Genomic DNA, 20,985 nt, shown 5'->3' with positions numbered 1-20,985 from the left:
TCTATCTTTAAAAATATGTCATATAATAGAATTGATGTGGCAGATTCCAGAATTTTTTGTCAGCTGGTGCTTTGAGAAGAAGATCTGATATGTAGTGACATTAAGAAGAATTGATGTTGTTTTGAAGTGGCCACGTATTCCTCTGTGGGGAAAATTAGATATGTTTGTTTTCGTTCATGCTTTGATAATGTCTTACAACTTGCAATAATGGGACTGCAGAAAGAATGAAGCAATTGTGTCTGACAAGCTGTATGTAAACATTTCATTTCTGCATAATGGCCTAAATAACCAGGTGAAAAGAAGTGGATTTGCACAGGTGGTAGAGTACAAAGACTTCCCCTGAAACTAGACATCTGAAGAGAAAACCGAACTCCACTGGCTTCCTTGCCCCCTATTGAGGGAGCATCTGTCATTCCAGGGAGCGGGGACCCAAGAAGGAATTAATTGCTCTCAGCAAGTGTTTCCTGGGGGCTTGCCATTGCCAGCAGTCCACACAAACCAAAGAGTAGCAGAATCCTAGAACTGGGAGAATCCCTCAGTGGGCCTAAATCATGGACCCAGAGTATAGGAAGGTAGCTTAAGACCTGTTCCAACCCCCTTTTTTTAAGTTTGGGCAAATTTAGGCCCACAGAGATAGTAACTTGTTCAGAGTTAGGTCGCTCGGCTAGCTTGAGGCCAAACCCAGGCTGAATCTAGATAACTCTCTTCCTAGCTTAATACTATTGTGGACACTTATAATTTTATTATAATATTGAAATATAAATCATAATATAAAACACTGTGTAGCTCTTTCCATGCACCAACACTCTTCTAAAGAACTTTACATGTGTTAACTCATTTAACCCTCATGACTCCATGTGGTATAGGTAGGATTATTGTTCCCATTTTACAGAAGAGGGAACTGAGCCACAGAGAAGGTTAAGCGGTTTGCCCCAAGTCACACAGATAGTAAATAGTGAAGCTTGAGTTGAAACCCAGGCAGCCTGATCCCAGAATTTGTCCTCTAAACCAGTAGGCCAGAGGTTGGCAAACTTTTTCTGGAGAGGACCAGATAGCAAATATTTTAGGCTTTGTGAGCCATAAAAATCTCTGTTGCATGTCCTCAACTCTGTCTTTGTTGTGTGAAGGCAGGGACGATAAACAAATGGGCGTGGCCGTGTCCCAATAAAACTTTATTTATAAAGATAGACAGGGGGCTGGATTTGACCCACAGGCTGTAGTTTTCAGATCCTGCACTAGCCCATGCTCCCTCACCAGGGCACACCTATTAATGACAGTAGGAGAGATGCTTGAGAAGTATAGTAATCCAGGTTTATAAGGGATTTGGGGCCAGAAATTGCACTAAAATGATGCATTGTTTTGTATTCTTTTTCAGTGAAGCGTCCTCCTGCTTTGGCCAGAGAGGGTGATGGTCGTCATAGCTGTGTACAGTGTGATGTTATGAGGCTCAGAGCCAAGGAGAGACTTTTTTTTCCTCCCTCAGCTTTCTGGATGACCTTGCACAAGTCCCTTAGCATCTGTCACTCATAACTCTCCACAATGGTGATAACGGTCCTCGCCACCTGCCTCTCTCCCTCCCTGAAGTGTGTGTCTTGGATTAATGAGAATGTTGTCCCTGATGCACTTGGAGCTGGGAGTTTGGAAGAGGGGAAAGCATTAAATGGCATTCATCATTCATTTAGCTTGCAGATCTGAGAGCACTTTTGGGGTATAAGACCATTATGTTGTGTGTTTGCCGTGTAGAGCCCAATTTTAAAGGAAAGGCATTCTTGGTAATCTGCATGAGAGAACGTGGCTTTAGGGGACATGAATTTATGGATTGCCTGCGCAGTGGTAGGCTTTAGGCGGTGGAGCTATTAAGAGGGTGAAACAGGGTGTGCAAGGAGAGGGTTCCGTAGCCGACCTCATTATATCTCATCTCCATAAGAAAATTTAGGCTTCTCTGCTAAGCTGTGAGTCTTAGCAGTAGGGAAGATTTTTATAAATGTTTCCAAGTGAAATGTTGAAGTTAAAAGTTGAACTGAGAAGCCTCAGAGGGAACCAGGCTGGTGCTTGCATCTCAATGAAAAGGAGAGCAAATTCATTATAGAGGTTGAAAATGTGGTTTGCATGCTAAGACCCTTGTGGAAGAATGGGCCTCCCGGAGGAGGTGGGAGGGAAGTTATAGCTTCACCTTTGTGATTAAGGTTCCTTGGCTAAGCATATATACTCCTTCTGACGCCCACCCCTGCCCCTTTCTTAACTTTGCAAGCAAATTGTTCTCCTTCAAGGTCAAAAATCTATATTGAACCGAAAATTTCAGCCTAGGAGATGTCTCAGAATCTTTGTGGGTTTGTTGTTTGTTTTGTTCTGTTGACAAAAACTATTATTTAAAAATCCAATAGGTGTAACTACTTAATCTTACTTTGGGAATCTAAATTTAAGATGCTGTCACATCCATTATAATGATATAAGAGCTAGTATTTGGCAAAGACCTTCTACGGGCTTGGCTAGGGTTTTATTTACATTTATATCTTACTTAAAACAACAGTATTTGTCTTGCAGGGGAATCTTCTTCTTGTTTTACGGTTGAGCAAACTGAGGCATACAGAAGTTAAGTATCGCTGTCAGGGTTCAACAGCTAGAAAGTGGCAGAGCCAGAATCTGAATCTGTCTTCCTGACTCCAGAGTCCAAGCAAGTAGGGTGACCCAGAGTCCCGGTTTCTGGGAGGCAGGATTCTCAGTGCTAAAACTGGAAATGTTCTAGGCAAACGGGAAGGTTTGGTCACCTGGCAAGCAAAATGCTGGCTATCCCTGACACCAAGGTAGAACTCATCACCTGGAAGCACTTTCTGATAAATCAGAATTTTCCTGTGCGATTTTTCCCTTCACCTCCTAGAAGCCATACCTGTGCCCTGTTAAGACTTCCATGGCCGCAAATCTTGGAGCCCAGAGGGAAAGCTGGGAGACTGAGTTCTTTGGGATTCTCAGCATGAACATCGCCCATTTATTGGCTCTATTTGCATTGATAGAGCAAGAGGCACAATTCTTGGAATGGTAGCAGTTGTAGTTTTTCACTCTGGCTTCAAAATATGGCTACAACGTTGTGCTCGCAAGTGGGCATAGTCTTGGGAAAGGCTGGGTCGGCTTTGGAGGATTTCACCTGGTCAACCGCATCTGCTTCCAGACTTTCTCAGAGTGGCCCTTGTGTCTCTGGGGACCCTAGCTGACCACCAGAAATGGGGACCTGCCAGCACAGAACTTCTTCCTTTAAAGCCTGGCCTCCCTCATGGATATGTCTCTTTCCAAACATTATTTTGGTCTGTGTCCAGCTGCCAAAGGACACTGTGTACTTACACTGCCTTTAAAATATTTTTAAAGAAAGGAAGTTGGCATGCACAGCCACAGATTGTGAGCCCTGTTGGTGCCAGAGTGAAGGCAGAAGTGATCATTAGAACATCACATTCTACATATGGTCAAGAGATTGCTCTTAACCCAAAAGGTGAATCCATGTGAACATTCTGGAGTTTTTTCCTTTCTTTTTAAAAAATGTACTGACCCAGTCAGTACCCTGTCAGTGGCCCCTAAAACTCCCTGTGATGACTGTTGAGAAGAGGGCAGGTCAAGAGAAGGTAGGCAGGTCATCTGATGGCTCAGTGCTTGTGGGAGACCTTATTCCTAAAGCGCGCCACTTGTAAAAGGATGGAAATGCCAGCCGGCGCCTTGTGCTAGTGATGCTGCCGCATGACAGTTGTTTGGGTGCCTGTTTTGAGATTAGTTTTTAAGACTTATTAATTAACTTCACAGAGGGGACCTTGTAATCACTTAATTACCGATGTGCTCATTGTATAATAATGTCAAAAGGTGTCCTGTCATTTTTATTTCATGTTTTGTTCAAGTTTCTCTGTGACCGTTACAAATGAAATATTCTTCCAGGATGCTGTATTTCTTTTGTGATTGGTGTCTGTTGCTTTGCAATAGGCATAAATACGACACAAGCTCTCAAGTGATTAGCATAGAGAAAGCCCTGGGAAATGGAGGGCAGCGTGAAGTCAGGGGAGGGTGCCAGAGGAGGGAAGAGAGAATGAGAAGATGATGTGAGGTGTGGTGGGGATAGTGACCCTACAGCAGAGAGAAGGGGTTAGAGGGGAGGGTGGGTAAGCAAGCGAGGAGAGACACAGATAGACCAAGAGATATACATAGAGAATCAGGTAGACAGATATAAAACAGAGGGACAGAGAGGGACAGAGACAGAGAGACAGACAGACCAGTAGGGACTGGTCCTTTTTCTTATGACACCCAAACATCCCTCATCCTATTTCTTTGCTTCTTTCTGGCTTTAAAGTTCTATGCCTCATCTATACTTGCATGTGTGCAGACAACTGAGGCAGCTGGTTCTTGGATAGGCGAGATTTTAGAGCCAGTGTAAGTAATTAGGAGCTGAGTCTCTGGAGCTAAACCATTTGGATTCGAATCCCAGCTCTACCATCTGCTTGCTGGGTGACCTGGGCAAATTATGTAATCTCTCTGTGCCTCAGTTTCTTTTTCTTAAAATGAGGATAATAACAGTGTCTACCCCATAGGATGCTGTGAGGATTAAAGGAGATAATCAAGGTAGCCAACACGTATTGGCTATCATTACTGCTATGCTTGCAAAGTGATCCTGGATGTTGTGGGACCAATTCTCCTTTGAAGGAATGTTCACAGAGCTAAATATATTTTTCTGAATACTGAAGAGGCTACATGTTCCCATCTGGGGCTTTTGGCATTGAACCTTATTGCTAATCAGAGGAGAGAGTGAAAATATCATAGACTGGGACTAAAGAGTTGCATCTTCTAGCACCGACTGTGGCATGAACCAGCTGTGAGATGATGAGTTTCTCTGGACCTGCACTCAGATTGTAAACTAAGGGGGGTTTAAAAAAGTCTTTGACCAGGTGATCTGAGTCCTTTCTGGCATGTGAGTTTTATGATTTGGCTATTATTTCACCTCTCTGCAGAGGTTTTGTAGACTTAAGATTCTTGAAGAGGTTGGGGATTAATCACACAAGGACCCCTGGAAGAGCGAAATGTGTGTGAGGGAGAAATGGTGAGTAGAGGAGTCTGGCTTCCTATAGCTTTGCTTCTGCTCATGGCTGTGAGCATTGTTTTCTTCTTTCTTTTCCTGTTCCCCTGGAGGAGGAGCTGTGTTTGAAAGAGGGTATCACATCCTGGTGCTGGACTGAACTTGAAGACTCAAGATGTGCTGAGGAGCAAGGGCTTTTTCATCCTTGAAGATAAGTCCTGATCTTGTAATTCAGTCACTGGTAACCTGTGCCCCAGACCTAAGCAAGTGACACCGCAGGCCACACCTGCCTCTGGCACCCTTTTTTCTCCCTTTTTATTACTGTCAGGCCACTTCTGACTGTTTGACACTCACTATTGAACCCTGTGTGTCTCATGCAACAAAATTACCTCTTGCTCTTCTCCTCCCCGAAAGTAACCAAACTCTACTTCCCTGAGTACTGCTGTCTTAGTCAAGGACTGGCTAGTGCACATGACTGAAGAGTTTAACTCTCCAGGGCATGCTGGCCTTTGAAAAGAGAATCCTATAAACTGTTGGAATGTTGAGGAAGATGCTGTTTGAATTGGGAGCTTTGTGGGTCCCTTCCCAGTCACAGCCCTAAGTGGGCTGTTTCTGCCTACCCAATCCTGACTGATCTGCCAGGGAGTAGAGTACCAGGAGGCAGGAGTGGGTAGGAACATGTGAGTGTAGCCTAGTGGTGAAGAGCATAGGTTTTGGAGTTAAGGAAGGTGGTTTTGAATCCTGCTTCTGCCTTTGTTGATTGTGTGACCTTGAGTAAGTTACATCACTGAGCCTCAGTTTATTCATCTGTAAAATGGGAGTAATAATGATATAGAATATGGTTGTTGTGAAGATTAAATGTCAGTGTATTCAAAGATGTTCACCCATTTATGGCACATAGGGAATGCCTGATTAATAGTAGTGCCTACTCAGGGTGGCTTCATGGGCATGTGACCTGTACAGTTGCGCAGGGCACCACTCTCAGAAGGGCCCTGCACTTGGGTTAATGCTTTTTGTCACTGTCTTAAAATTCTCAATAATTTTGGAGTTAGGGCCCTGCAAATTATATACCAGCCCTGCTACTACTGGGCTGCATTTGACCTGCACTCACACATCTGGCCCCACTTCTTACACGTCCCTGTCCTTTTTATTGCTTGTTGCTTTCCTCCGTCTCCCAAGGGCCTCAGTAAAAAGAAAGGATGATGCCTTAGGGAAAAGAACTGTGGTTCATAACGTATGGAATATTCAAATATAGATCTCTTCTGTTGCCTAAACTTTTAGAAGACGCTTATTAATGGTCTCTTAGAGCATGTCTCCTCTAAAATCAAGTACTGATACCAGGTAAAGTGGATCCTGTGAATAGCTGTGATTGAAGGCAGTTGGGTGGAAGGTCTTGAAATGGGCCATGACCCCCCGCTCTTCCTTCCCCACCTTGCTCATTATCAGACTCTCCCAGCCAGTGTCTGGCCACCACACTTAGTCATCTGTCTCAGAAATAGTCCTGACTTGAGTTATTCCTAATAGTGCTGACCTATGATTATTCAAAGAAGAGTATTACAGAAAATACACTGTTTCCGTTTGGAGGTGGGAGACTAGAGACAGGCACAGACATGACCGTTGATTCACCTTCTGTGCACGGGTTAGCAGTTCGGGCCCTGGCTTGAATCTGGGTAAATCCTATAACAATTTGGGCCTCAGTCTCCCTGACTATGATTTCTTAGGGTTTGGTCAAATGTAGCATTCTTAGACCAGCACGTAAGCATTGTTTGCTAAATATCAATTTAGTGACAAGGAAGTTCTTTGGAAAATGAAAAAGACAATTCTCCCATCAGAACTTGAGAAGTGTTGGTCTCCTTTCTTTATTGCAAAGGCCCATGAGGCTGCCTAGACCTCCAAGTTGCAGAGTGTCACATTTAGACATTGAGGGTTGTGGACATGGGAATCCCTGCTCTGGGTTTGAACTAGGAATTCAAACTATTTCCATCCGCTTTGTAGTCACAATGGTCCCTGATGGGCAAGAGAGTGCCTATAGGCATATGGAAACCCATAGGCTATAGACGTGTGTTCTTAGCTGAGTACTGCAATTGAAACTTCCCTAAATGTTCTCTCTAGGACTGAAGGAGGCATAACTGAGAAGCAAAGTTGGGAACAACTTCTTGGAAAAATAGCCTCTTTTGCTACCTATGCATTATGTAAATATTATCAGTTATGCCTATGTGTATAGAGAATGGACAGCAAGAGGGCAAATGTGAGTAGGATTGTAATTTGGAAAGTACAAATGACCACTTGGCTTTTTCATTGTTTGCTGTTGATGTAGTGGGGCTCATGACTATATATAAGATATCTGTATTTTAATATCAGAGAGATCTGTCTTGCTTACTCAGCAGAAGTAATCTGTTGGTCCTTTGAGCTGCTGACTGATAGATCATCTTGAGATTTTACAGATGATTTGTTCATATGGTCCTTCATACAGAGACTCTTAGAGTAAAACTAATTCTTCAGGGCCAAGAAGCTGCCCCAGTTCACTTGTTCTTCTTATGCGACAGGAACCAAGCCACGTGACCTCCCAAGTCTTCAATGTCAGTAAAGTTCTGTGGGTAACACCAAAACCCATGAGCTCCACTTTTTGGTACTTATACTGATGTTGCTTCTCTGACTTACAGGTGCTTACATCATGCCGAGCCTTCCTTGTAACAGCACGAATCCCCACGAAGGTAAGTGTTGCGAGTTTTTTCCTTCCAAGACGGACCACACACCCACACACTCACACAGTCGAACACAACACACACTCACTACTCAATTAAGTAGACTTATGATTTAGGCTAATGTGTCCAGAGTTCTCCTAGCATGCCCATGTTTTCCTTCCTTCTCCCCAGAAAACACATTGTGATGACGGACATTTTTTACTTCCAAGAAAAGTGGTAAAGCATTTTGTGCTCTATATCCCTGAGGCTTGTGGAGTCCATTCATTTTTCTCTCTCAACTGGGGCACGGTTTACACTTTCTTCAAGTCTAGTTCTTATTTCCTTTGGTCCAGTAATGACAGATTTTTCTAAGACTTTGACATGTGGGAAATAACCTTCATAACTCTAAAGAGAGTGCCTTACCTATAACACACCTCAGCTGTTCTCCAGGTATTCTGGTGTTGCCTATAAAAATAACAGTACCACATTGTTCGTTAAAAGATCTATTAAACATTTTTCATAAGAAGTCCTTCATTGTATGGTGCAAATTAAAATTTGAACTAATAGGTCATGAATTAGGCATAATAATTGCTTTATTTTCTTTATGGTAACAAAGAGGTGTTGACCAATTTTATAGGATATAGACTAAAGGGTAGCAAGAAATTGGGAGTTTTTTTTTCTAAAAAGATGATGATAGCTACATTTATTGAGTGCTGTTTTAAAAAATAAGATTTACTCCTTAAAAGAAACTTATGAAAACCATGATGTAGGTCCCATTGTCATTCTCATCTTGAGAAAACCAAGGCACAGAGAGGAGGTTCAGTAACTTGCCCAAGGTCCAACTTCCACTAGTAGGTGCTGGATGTGTGATTCGCATCAGAGGATGAGAGCAGGGACTGCGAAGCCCCTGCTTAACTACACCATCATTACTAGAATTTAATTAGTTATCTACTAAGTATATTTTGAGTACATTATCTCACTTAATTCTCACAGAAGCCTTGTAGGTGAGCTATTAGAAAATAGCTCAAAGAATGCAAAGTTGACTTAGCCAAGGATTCATAAGCAATGAATGGGAGAAAGAAAAATTAGGCTCACTATAGGCCACTCTTTGCTACTTTCTCCTGAGCTGAACTGCCTCACCTGCCCCACAGACCCAGGAAAATGGGTAAGCTTTGAAAGATGCTTTTAGCCTTGCAACGCTATGCTGTTTGGGCTGCAGTGTTATGTTATTTGCTCATTTTCTTAGTCGTTTCTTGCTTCTTAAAATTCAACATTTAGCTCCAATTTCATGAATACTGCTTGTGTGTTAGACACGGTGCTGCAATGAAATGGACCTTTTAGGACTTGGAATCTAATAATTTGTGTGATTTGCTGAACTTTGCAAAGATACAACCCACTGTTTGCTAGTCAAAGGCTCAGGGTACCTGCTGCCTTTTTTCTTTCTGATCATATGAATGGTAAATATTATAAAGTTTCTCTGAAGAATGAGACTGTTGGTCCCAGTCCTTCTTGATAATATAAAGTGAGCCTGTATGTTTACAATGTATTATCAATGAAATTTATTATTACGTAAATGATGTTGGGCTAAATTGCCTATATATTAAAATACCTGAAGGCAGGATTTAAGGAAGTGAATTAACCATTATCCCACTGGTGAAAAATTAATTGCAGACGGAAATTTTATGGGCTTGAGAAAATAGTCAAGCAGCCTATTGAGTAGAAGGCTCCTGAATCATATTTTTAGCCTAATTAAAAATGCTATGATGACGCAGAAGGTGTGTTACCTCTTGGGAAGTCACCTGCCTCCTTTCTGCTGGCTGAGCCTATATTGCCCCTCCTAGCTCTGCCCCTGAGCGAAGGCCCAGCTTCATCCCATGGTCTATGTACTGTTTCACATCAGTGTGGCTAGGGTAGTTTGGACATTGGTTCTAATTTCTGATATTGTCAGCATCACAGATCAAGAAAGGCAGATTTTCTTCCAAAGTAATCTGTATGCATGCTCCCCCCATAGAGAAGGCTGGTTTTCATGTGCCACAGTACACCTTGGCTGAGAAGCAAAACCAGTATCAATGACATTGATTTTCTAGAGAAAGAATTATATTCAGAACAACAGTGTACGCCAGGCACTGACTAGGGCATAGGTTTCTTCTCTTTGGGGGCTGATTAATTAAGCATGTTTTCTTTTGTCTTTTTACTGTTAAATGTCCTACGTATACAGCCAAATGCACAAAATAGAAATGTACATCTTATTGATTAATCACGAAGCAAATACCTCTGCAGTCATACCCAGAAGAAGAAATAGAGCTCTGCTATCTCACCAGAAGGCCCCTGCTCTGCTTTGGGTGGTGGAGGTGGGGCATTGTCAGATCAGGGAAGGGTCTGCAGAGAAGCTGAGTTGAAGGATCACCCAATATCAACCAGGCAGATGAAGGGACTTCCACTGCTCAAAGCTTTCACAGTATGAAAGTGCATTTAGGGAGCTGCGGTGTGGGTCAAAGATTGTGGAGGAAGCTGTGGTTGGAGGGCAGTTGTGGCATGAATTGCTGCCTGTGGGATAGTGGGAGTTACTGAAGGACAGTCACATAATCACATTTAGATTTGCTCTGTTGCCTGTAGGTTGGGGACTCTTGCTAGGAGGTAGAGGTGGGGTGAGTGAGAGAGTGGTGGAAAAGCTATTGATAGTCTGGCTAATTCCTGCCTGGTATCTAACCAATCACTAATAAGTGTGGTTGTGTCTTAAAAATGTCCTCGGGTCTTCATGCAGCCTACATGTTTTTCAGCTCCCTAACTAGCTTCCTGCCTCCACCTGCCCAGTGACATTCTTTTTTTTTTTTTTTAAGATTGGCACCTGAGCTAACATCTGTTGCCAGTCTTTTGTCTTTTTCTTCTCCCTAAAGCTCCCCAGTACATAGCTGTATACATTAGTTGTAGGTCCTTCTAGTTGTATGATATGGGATGCTGCCTCAGCATGGCCTGATGAGTGGTGCCAGGTCCGCGCCCAGGATCCTAACTGGTGAAATCCTGGGCCGCCAAAGCTGGAGCGTGCGAACTTAATCACTTGGCCACGGGGCCGGCCCCCAGTGACATTCTTTTTTGTTTTTTTTCTTTGTTTCTCTTTGGTGAGGAAGATTGTCCCTGAGCTAATATCTGTTCCAGTCTTCTTCTATTTTGTATGTGGGGTGCCATCACAGGTGCATAGGTCCATGCCCAGGATCTGAATCCACGAAGCCTGGGCCCCCAAAGCAGAATGCTTGAACTTGACCACTATGCCACTGGGCCGGCCCTGTGATATTCTTTAAACTCTCTTTGGGGTGGGCTGGAGTCTGTGGAGGGTCAATTGGGGGGATTGAGAGCAAAGGGCTATTAACAATAGCCCTGGATGAGATTAGGGAGAATGATTTGAACCTTTCTGTGTTGTCTGTCAATGTGTCTTAGAGAACCTCCCCCTCACCATTAATAATAACTGGGACTCCGAAGAATCACAGACTCAGCCTGTCCTTGCTTATTGATTTCTGATGCTGCAGGGTCTGCTTCTATTTTCTGTCTTGTTCTACTTCTTTTAATGCCTCTATGCCTTTGCAAATTCATTTTCTTCTGCTTAGATTTCCCTTCCACCCCTTCTCTGCTTGACAAACTTGAAGTCATTCTTCAGGGCTTAGATGAAATGTCACACTGTTTTCCTGGTTTTCTGGCACTTCGTGTCTCCCAGTGACAGTCCTCAGGTCTAGTATCAGCATCTTAATTGACCTCCAACTAACCTCACTCAGTCAAATTGACCAAAGTGATCCATGCCGTCCCTGATGATGCTGACTGAAGTCAGCTGCATTTTCATAGCTGCTAGGATGTGAGAGAGTGTATCTGTTCACACCTGCTCCTACCAGTTGAATGAGATGCCCAGTGAGGGTCAGTGGTTTGTTCCCAAACTTATACGTGGAGTTATAATTACAATAGTAAATTTGTTTAATTAAAGATAATTCACATATCAATAAAATATGCCTTCAAATGGAGACAATGTCTATGAAATATTGAACGTTGATAAAGTGAATTACTTAAAAAAATTTCTGTCAAGGCAATTAAACTGGTAAAGGCTGAAGGGTTGTGGAGGGTAGTAATCTAGAAAATTATTGAACTGGAAGTTGCATGTTCTGCATTTATGGGTGTAGTCCATAGAGGAAATGCCATTGGAGGGCCAGCCAATGGGTTTAACTCAAAGAAGAAACTTTGGCACTATATCAAAGGCTAGCAAATGAAAATATGTTTATAAGCTTTAATTTGAAATGAGTGAAAGCAGAAATGTATACTTTTTAGGAAAATAATTCCCTGCTCTAAATGACTTATCAAAACCCAGCCAGGTATAGATGTTGATGATCCTAGGTAAGAAGACTTCTACTCTAATTGAATGTTTAAAATGTGCCTCCAATGCTGCATTTAACTCTTGGATGACAAGATAAATGCCTCGTTCCTCTTTCTGTTTCCAATTGTGGCACTTAGTAGGCCTTCCATAAATGTCTGTTGGTTAACTAAGTGAATAATGAAAGAATGAATTAATCTGTCTACCTCCAGTCCTCATCACCATACTTCAAGTTATTTGACGGAGATTCGGGGTTCTCTGTTTTGACATTTATCCTACCAAATGTGTGATGGTGCAACATGCCACCAGGGAGCAGAACTAAGGTTCTGCGGGTTTGTTTCTGGATGGGTTCTTTCCCCGTTATGTTTCTAGTTTTAAGGTGAGAGGGTAAAATAAACTAATCCACTCAGTCCTCCATTGTCTCTAGTCCTATGCCCTGTGACTGTTGGCTGTAGTCAGATGAAAGGCTGCAAAACTGGGAGAGAGATTACTGGCTGTTGTCCAGGAAAAATAGGCAAAGAGTCTGACGAGGAAGATGTTTTGAAGAAAAAGAAATGCTGAACACAGGAGAAGAGAGGAAGGGGCACTCATTATTTAAATAGAAGGAAGTAAATCATCATTTATCCACGTGCAGAGAGAGTAGACTTTTATTTAACTATGTGTGTTTCATTTAAGCATGATTTAAAATTCCTAAATATTTTTCTAAATCTATTTAAAATATGATTTTTTTCTGAAAGACAGTGGAAGGAATGATGACTCCAGTAAGTGGTCAGAGTGTAACCCAAAGAGGTAAAAGTTTAGAAAGAAGGGAAAACCAACATTGACTTTATCCTGATGTGACTTTCAGAAGGAAAATTTTGAAATAAAAGAGAAAAAAGTATATTTAGATGGCTCATTTCATGCATTCATTTCTCAATGAACAATACTGGACTAGAAGTACAAAAACTTTCCACTGGGTTTGTCCCTGGATGAAGTTTAAAAAGTCAGACACGTGGCTTCCTTTCAACCCTTTAGGAAAGTGACTAATAATTTTTCTGAAATATGATAAATCAAGGTTATATCTTATTCACTGAATGGAGATGTTAAACAAGCCTGCCCTCAGAAGATGCCCAATTTCTTGTTTGCTCTTGGACTGTTTCTAATTGAAGCATGTTCACTCTGAATTAGATGTGTTAAAACCCTTATTACAGGTCTTTATTTCCCCCTCCTTCCTCACTTGCAGCTCGACTTAACCTTCAGCTACCTGGAGATTCACGGCGTCATCTGCAGCAAGCCAGCTCAGGTGAGTGTGAGCAACAGAAACCTGTTTGTCGTAACTACAAGATCGTAACCTTTCTTGAGTTTCTGAAACCACGAAACGTCTTCTATTTGTCTTGACCATTTAAAGTTTATTGAGACAATGTATAAAAACAAGATTAGGGAAAATGAAAGTTTCCAAGAGAGAGACTGAACAGATGCTGTGCGGGCAGGGCTTGGGAATTTGTTCTGATAAGGAAAACCCATTCTCCATAACTCAGTTTGAAAAGAACAATTATCTGTATGTTAGCTGGCAATGTAAATGTGAGAGTACTGTTCCTTAGAGATTTTGTACAACAAGTTTTAGCGCTAAAATTTCATAGTTATTATACAGGACTATATAAGGTCTTTCTGGGAATATAGTGATAAATGAATTTTTTTGGTGTTAATAAAATATAAACTTTAAAAAACAGCTTTATTGGGCTGTCAGTAACATGCCGTAAACTAAAATGTAGAGTTTGATAAGTTTTGACATATGTATACCCGTGAAACCATTACCGCAATCAAGATACTGAATATATCATCCCCCCAGAGTTTCCTCGTACACCTTAGTGAACACTGCCTCCTGCCCCTCCTCCTCATCTGTAGTCGTCTCCAGGCATCTGCTCTCTGTCACTGTAGATTAGTTTGCATTTTCTAAAATTTTATGTGAATGGAATTGTAGAGTGCATGTACTCTTTATTGTCTGCTTTCAGTCAGTGTAATTATTTTGAGATTGATTAATTTTGTTGCATGTCTCAATAGTTTATTCCTTGTTATTGCTAAGTAGTGTTCCGTTGTTTGGTTATATCACAATTTGTTTATCCATTCCCCTGGTGATTTCCAGTTTTTGGCTGTGACAAGCAAAGCTGCGATGAACATTTATGGACAAATCTTTAATTGGATGTAGGCTTTCATTTTCTATAGGTAAATATCTAGGAGTGGAATGGCTTAATTGTATGGTAGGAATATCTTGAACTTTTTAAGAAGCTGCTAAATTTTTCCCAAAGTGGTTGTGCCATTTTATACCACCACCAGCAGTGTATGGGAGTTTCACTTCCTCCACATCCTCTCCAATACTGATATGGTCAGTGTTTTTAATTTTAGCCGTTCTAATAAATACGTAGCTCTCTCATTGTAGTTTTAATTTGCATTTCTCTAATGACTAAAGATACTGAGCATCTTTTTATCTGCTTATTTGCCATCATATATCTTCTTTGTTCAAATATTGGTTCACATCTTTTGCTGTTTTTTAAATTGAGTTGTTCGCTTTATTACTGTTTTAAGAGTTCTTTATATATTCTGAATATAGATCTTTTATCAGACGTGATTTATACATATTTTCTCTGAGGCTTGTCTTTTCATTTTCTTTACAGTGCTTTTCAAAGAGCAGGAGTTTTAAATTTTGATGAAGTGTAATTTATCAATATTTTCTTTTTTGCATTGTGCTGGTGTCATGCTTAAGCCAAGGTCATAGAATATTCTATGTGTTCTAGAAGTTTTATAGCTTTAGGTTATACATTTTATGTCTATGATCCATTTTGAGATAATTTTTTTTTTTTTTGCTGAGAAAGATTTGCCCTGAACTAACATCTGTGGCAGTCTTCCTCCATTCTTTTGTATGTGGGACACCACCAAAGCATGTCTGGTGAGTGGAGTAGGTTTGTGCCTGGGATCTGAAACCATGAACCCCGGCTGCCAAAGGGGAGCACGCGGAACTTTAACCACTCGGCCATGGGGCTGGACCCTTTTTTGAGGTAATTTTTGTATATAAAGCAATGTATGCATCCATGTTATTTTTTTTTTTGTTTTTGTGTGTGTATGATATATCCACTTGTTTCGGTACCATTTGTTTGAAAGACTATTATTTCCCCACTGAACTGGCTTTCCCTTTTGTTGAAGATCAATTATTCAGGTAGATATTGGTCTGTTTTTGGACTCTGAATCCCATCCCTTTGGTCTGCACTACCACACTGTCTTGGTTACTGTAGCTTTATAGTAAGTCTTGAAGTCAGAAAGTGTTAGTTCCTCCACCTTTATTCTTTTTCAAGGTTGTTTTAGTGATTCTAAGTCCTTTGCAATTCCATATGAATTTTAGACTCAGCTCAATTTCTATAAAAAAGAGAAACTGTTGAGATTTTTATTGGGGTTATATTGAAGCTATAAATCAATTTGGGGGGAATTGGCATCTTAACAATATGGAGTCCCTCACCCAAGAATACCATATATTTCTCCATGTATATAGGTCTTCTTTAATTTCTCTTAGTGGTATTTTGTTGTAGCTTTCAATGTACATCTTTTGTCAGATTTATTCCTAAATATTTCATATTTTTTGATCGTATTCTAAAAGGTATTGTTTTAAATTTCCATTTTCACTTGTTTCTTGTGGGTATATAGAAATATAATGGATTTTTGCATAATGATCTTGTATCCTCCCACCTTGCTGTATTCACCTATTAATTCTTGTAGCTTCTTTTTATAGATTCCATTATTTTCTGCATAGATGATTGTGTCGCTTGTGAATAAAGACAATTTTTACTTCTTCCTTTTTCAATATTGATATCTTTAATTCCTTTTTCTTGCCTTATTGCTGTTGAAAGACAATCCTCATGGGTCTCTCACGCCCCTACACATGTTGCTGGGTATACCAAGAATTCAGTGCTGTGACTACTCCTTATCCCGGCTGCCTCTCAGGGTTATGTTTGTAGTGAGCAGCCTGTGGGATGATGGACTGTTTCCCTTCTGAACAAAGAGTAGGCTTGCTTACTGTTTAGTATGAGAACAGTAGACTACTCAAGCTCAGTGGTTCCTTTCCTGTAAGCAACCCACTGTGTGTGAAGGCATCTATCTGAGCCCTCTGTGTTACCCTGTGGGACTTTGTGCGTAAGGGGGAAATCATTGCAAACAGATGGTCATACTCTTTGCTGTGCCATGAATAATAAAGTCCTGTGCCTCTGACCCAGGATTCTCCTGTCTTCTACTAGTGTTCATGAAACAGCAACAGGCTAACTTATTGGCTTGTAAGTAGGGTGGAATCAAATCTCAGCCCCTGATCCCTTGTGCTCACTAATACCTCCAGTACAGTGCTGAATAGAAGTGGTAAGAGTGGATGTTCTTGTTTTATTCCCAATCTTAGAGGGAAAGCATCATTCTTTTTCCATTAAGTGTGATGTTAGCTGGAGGTTTTTCATAGATGCCCTTTATCTGATTGAGGAAGTTCTCTTCCCTTCCTAGTTTGGTGACAGTTTTTGTCAGAAGTTAATGTTGTATTTTGTTAAATGATTTTTCTCTGTCTATTGAGATTATTCTGTGGTTTTCTTTTTAGGTTTTTTTAATATGGTGAATTATATTGTTTGATTTTCAAATATTAAATCAACCTTTCATTCCTGGGATTAACCCTACTTGGTCATCGTGTATTATCCATTTTATATATTGTTGAATTCCATTTGTTAAAATTTTGCGAAGAATCTTTGCATCTGTGTTAATGAGAGTTATTAGCTGTAGTTTTCTCTTTTTTTAATGTTTTTGCCTGCTTTCTATCCTGGGCTCATAGAATGAGTTGGGAAGTAATCACTCCTCTTGAATCTTTTAGAAAAATTTATGTAGAGTTGGTATCAATTCTTCTTTAAATGTTTGGTTGAATTTACCAGTGAAGTCATCTGGGCCTAGAGTTTTCTCTTTGGGAAGGTTTTTAACTACAAATTCTAAGTCTTTAATAGAGAGAGACACATTCATATGCTTCTTGAGTAAGCTTTGGTAGTTTCTTTTAAGAAATTTATCTGTTTTATCTCTGTTGTCAAATTTATTGATATAACATTATTCATAGTATCTACTTGTTCTCCTTTAAATGTCTGTAGAATATCATTCTTGATACTGATAATTTGATTTTCCTCTCCTTTCTGTGCACCCCCCCCCCATATTAGTCTGGTTAGAGCTTTAGAGGTTTATCAATTCTCTTGATCTTCCCAAATAACTTGGCTTCATTGATTTTCTCTATTGATTTCATTGATTTTTTTTTCTGTTTCATTGGTTATTACTCTGATCTTCTTTATTTCCTTCCTTCTACTTTATGTTTTAGTTTTTAAAACTATAAAGAAATGTATGCGTGCATGCACGCATGTGTAGGGGGTTTGTTGATAACGTTCCTAAAAGAAATTGTCAAAATTGTCACTTTACATTGCTGGAGATTACATATAAATCTTTGGAACTTTTCCATAGTTCATCTTAGAGCAACATTATCCTATGTGTTTATCATTCTTCAGAAACTGGAGTTTGGAAGAAAAATTATAGTACCATATGTTTGCCCATTTGGGCAAACATATGCAGGAGTGAATAATCACTCATGAATGATGACATAACTGGGGCCTTCTTGATGATCTTAATTCAGGAATGTTCATGTCTATGATTTGGAGCTTGGGATGGGAGTAGAAGGGCACTATTGAAATGTTAATGCCAAGGTTATATTCAAAATATGATTTGACTGTGGTATTTAATTATGAGAAAGAGTGTTGATACAGCAAGACTAATTTTCCCACGTGGCTGCCGGAACTGGTCTTGTCACACTCTGTAGTCACGTCCCCTTCAGTGTGTCCGGCACTCACAAGCACTAGGTCTAAGGCAGTCCGCCTCAGTCCCATGGTGCTGTTCTGTCATCATTAAGTGCCACAAGAATAGCTCTACAACGTTACTTCAGTTTAACTTTCTCCCATAATATGGACCTTGGAGGTGAAATTAGAGTGAAACAATGGTACTGCTTCCACCAAGGGGCTAGCGATTCAGACACTGGCAGTACTAGTCACTTAGTAGTATCAAAATTTGATGTTTCAGAATTGCTTGTGGTGCTTTTAAAAAATACTGGTAGCTTCAGCAGTACCCCTCTCCCTGTCACATCCCCGCTTGCACACACACACATGATGATTAGGATTCAATATGTCTGGGGTGGGCATTTGATTCTCTTGTGTTCCAAAGGTTGAGAATTAGTAACCTATGTAACCTCAGGACCCTTGATGTCTCTCATTTGATTTTCTCTTCTCTAAAATCATAAAGACAATAGTGACTGCCTGTGGCACTCACAATCTAGCTTTGATTAGGACATTCTTTTCTAATGTTCTCTTGGATTGTTTAACTTTTTTGTCATTGCTATTTTTATCATCATTTAATTAGAGCTTAGAAATTCAGATAAAAAGTCTGGGACAAAGACATTTCATTGGGGATGAGTGAGAGTAAGTGACTGTTATTGAGTTAGTGAAATGTGGCTTTCACTATCGCTATTTTCCTCCTCCTTGAGGAAATGTGGGAGACCTCTATCTGATTTTACAAATCTCATTTCCATAACATTTCTGGTGGTCAAGTTCTGTTGCCTTTATGGTTAGTAAATTGAGGCCAACAGTTATATAGCTTTATAGTTATAGAATTTTTGGAACATTTCTTCGACAACTGAAACACCTGCTATGACTTTTTTTAATTGTAGGGTTAGTTATTCGCTATGTCATAGAATGATTTTGGTAAACCACCCATGACTGTTTCTGTTAGAGGAAAGAGAAACACTTCACAAATCTGTTGGCTGGGGTTAGTAAAAAATGCTTCTCTTAAAGTTCAGTCAGATTGTTCTACCTTAAAAAAGGAAGTGAGGTGGGGTCAGAAACTTGAATTTTAAATAAGATGCTATGGTTCATATCTCGGATGATTATTTTAAATGTATATGGGAGGTCAAGGATTATGTCCTGTGAGGTGTCTAAGCAAAAAGTATTTCAAACATTCTGTTTTTCCCCAGCTGAAATAGGAGGGAAAGGTGTTTGAGAGGGGTTCTTTTTCCCGATGAAATGGTTTATTGTGTTACTCTCATCTCTGACACTTTGTTGCAATCTTTACATTATGCAAAGGTGGTGCCATATCACGCAGGACTATGTGAGTGCTTTCATGTAAGGCTGAATTTGAAGACTTCATTTCTTCCCCCACCTGTCACCTCTTTTTCTTCCCTGTCACTCTATTCAATGCTGTGCAATTAAGGATGATTAGGTGTTAAGATTAAGTGGAATTAGAATGAGCAAATTACTAATTACTCGTGCCCAAACTGTGAACTGAATAGATACTCTAGATGTGAAGAAAGCAGAAATACCCTTTAGTGGAGAATATACTTACCCGTGGTGGGAAGGTTGGGGGTGGGGTGTGGAACACAGACACAATGGCTGCATCCCAAAAAATATCTGGCTTTTTATAAAACATGCATATGCACAGACATGTGCCTGTGAAATATCTGAGCGGAACTGCACAAAGAGCTTTAGTCTTACTTAAGACACCTCACTGGGGCCGGCCCCATAGCTGAGTGGTTAAGTTTGTGCATTCCGCTTTGGTGGCCCAGGGTTTTGCTGGTTTGGATCTTGGGCAGAGACATGGCACCACTCATCAAGCCATGTGGAGGTGGCGTCCCACATAGCACAACCAGAAGGACCTACAGCTAGAATATACAACTATGTACTGGGGGGTGGGGCGCTTTGGGGAGAAGAAGAAAAGAAAAAGATTGGCAACAGTTGTTAGCTCAGGTGCCAATCTAAAAAAAAAAGAGAAAAAAGTCATTGAGATATCCTGGAATAGATCAGTAGACACCTCCAGGTACAATAATGCTTGCTGCCTTTTTGGGGGAAAATATCTCTTGGACCAGCTTCTGGAAGACCAATGCAGTCTTTGCCTAGAGAAGTTCAGATGCTCTATCATGAATTTCTTGAGGAACATGCTGAAGAAAATTAGGATTTAAAGTATATTTTTATATATGGATCCAACTACCTGGCACAGAGGTGGTACATATTAAATACCTGTTAACAGATTTCTCAGGGGCGCTTATGGAAAAGTAACCTTTTAAGGACTCAAATTACTTAAGTCTTTTTCTTTGATCTCATCATTTTGACAAATAAATTGCATAACTTTTCCTTTTAACATAAACACTTTGAAAGACAGATGATTATTATTATTTTTAATTTAGCTAATTTCAGGACAACTTAAAACAAGTCTAAAACTGTTTCCTTAATCCAGTCAGTTAATTGCACATTAACTGCGGTGTTCCCCCATCATGTTTTGTACAAATTAAGTAGCAACAGGAAGTAAAAGTATAAGGATGTTTTGATGCAGTGATAATCCAAAGGGATTGCATTTTACATCCTGGATTTCCAAGATAATGGTATTTTTTCCTGAAAATGATTGAAGTTGATTCTTTTTGTTTGCAATGTGTCCATAATCCACCTATTGTCCCTTTTGTGACCTGCTCTTTTTTTCCAGGTTGATTTGTATTTATTTACAGGACTAGCTATAGGACCTCAGTGCCAACATTTTTGGCGTAAGTTGTGGACATCTCCGGGAGTTAATTATAGGAATGAGTCTTTGCCTAGCCCTGAACATTGATTCCTTTATTGCCTTCATATAATCCTTTCCAAATACCCTCTTCTTAGAAAAGTTGAAACTGTTATAACCATTTGATTTTTCTTTTGTTATCAGGTAAAAGGTTTTAGCATTTCATTTGAACATCTCATAAGGTGTTTTCTTTTAAAACTTTTTTTTTTTTTTTAAGAAAAGTGACTATCAGATTGTCCATAGATCCTCATTGAAGGAGATTTCTTGCTTACACTAGGTAATGGCAT

The 20,985-nt window shown here is 40.2% G+C and overlaps 1 protein-coding gene across 7 annotated transcripts in view; it reads left to right on the top strand.

Moving 5' to 3' along the window:
- Positions 1 to 20,985, top strand: part of CARMIL1 (capping protein regulator and myosin 1 linker 1) — a 309,026-nt gene that overhangs the window by 108,705 nt on the left and 179,336 nt on the right. For all 7 annotated transcript variants that reach the window (XM_014851594.3, XM_014851592.3, XM_070515533.1 and 4 more), the window contains 2 exons: positions 7,708 to 7,758; positions 13,302 to 13,361. In XM_014851594.3, the coding sequence (XP_014707080.2) occupies positions 7,708 to 7,758; positions 13,302 to 13,361 (111 nt within the window). The remainder of the gene's footprint in view (positions 1 to 7,707; positions 7,759 to 13,301; positions 13,362 to 20,985) is intronic.

This window comes from Equus asinus, chromosome 8 (assembly GCF_041296235.1).
Source record: "Equus asinus isolate D_3611 breed Donkey chromosome 8, EquAss-T2T_v2, whole genome shotgun sequence".
Taxonomy (NCBI): Eukaryota; Metazoa; Chordata; class Mammalia; order Perissodactyla; family Equidae; genus Equus; species Equus asinus.
Note: the sequence above shows the minus strand (reverse complement) of the source record. Positions and strands in the feature narration are given on the sequence as shown.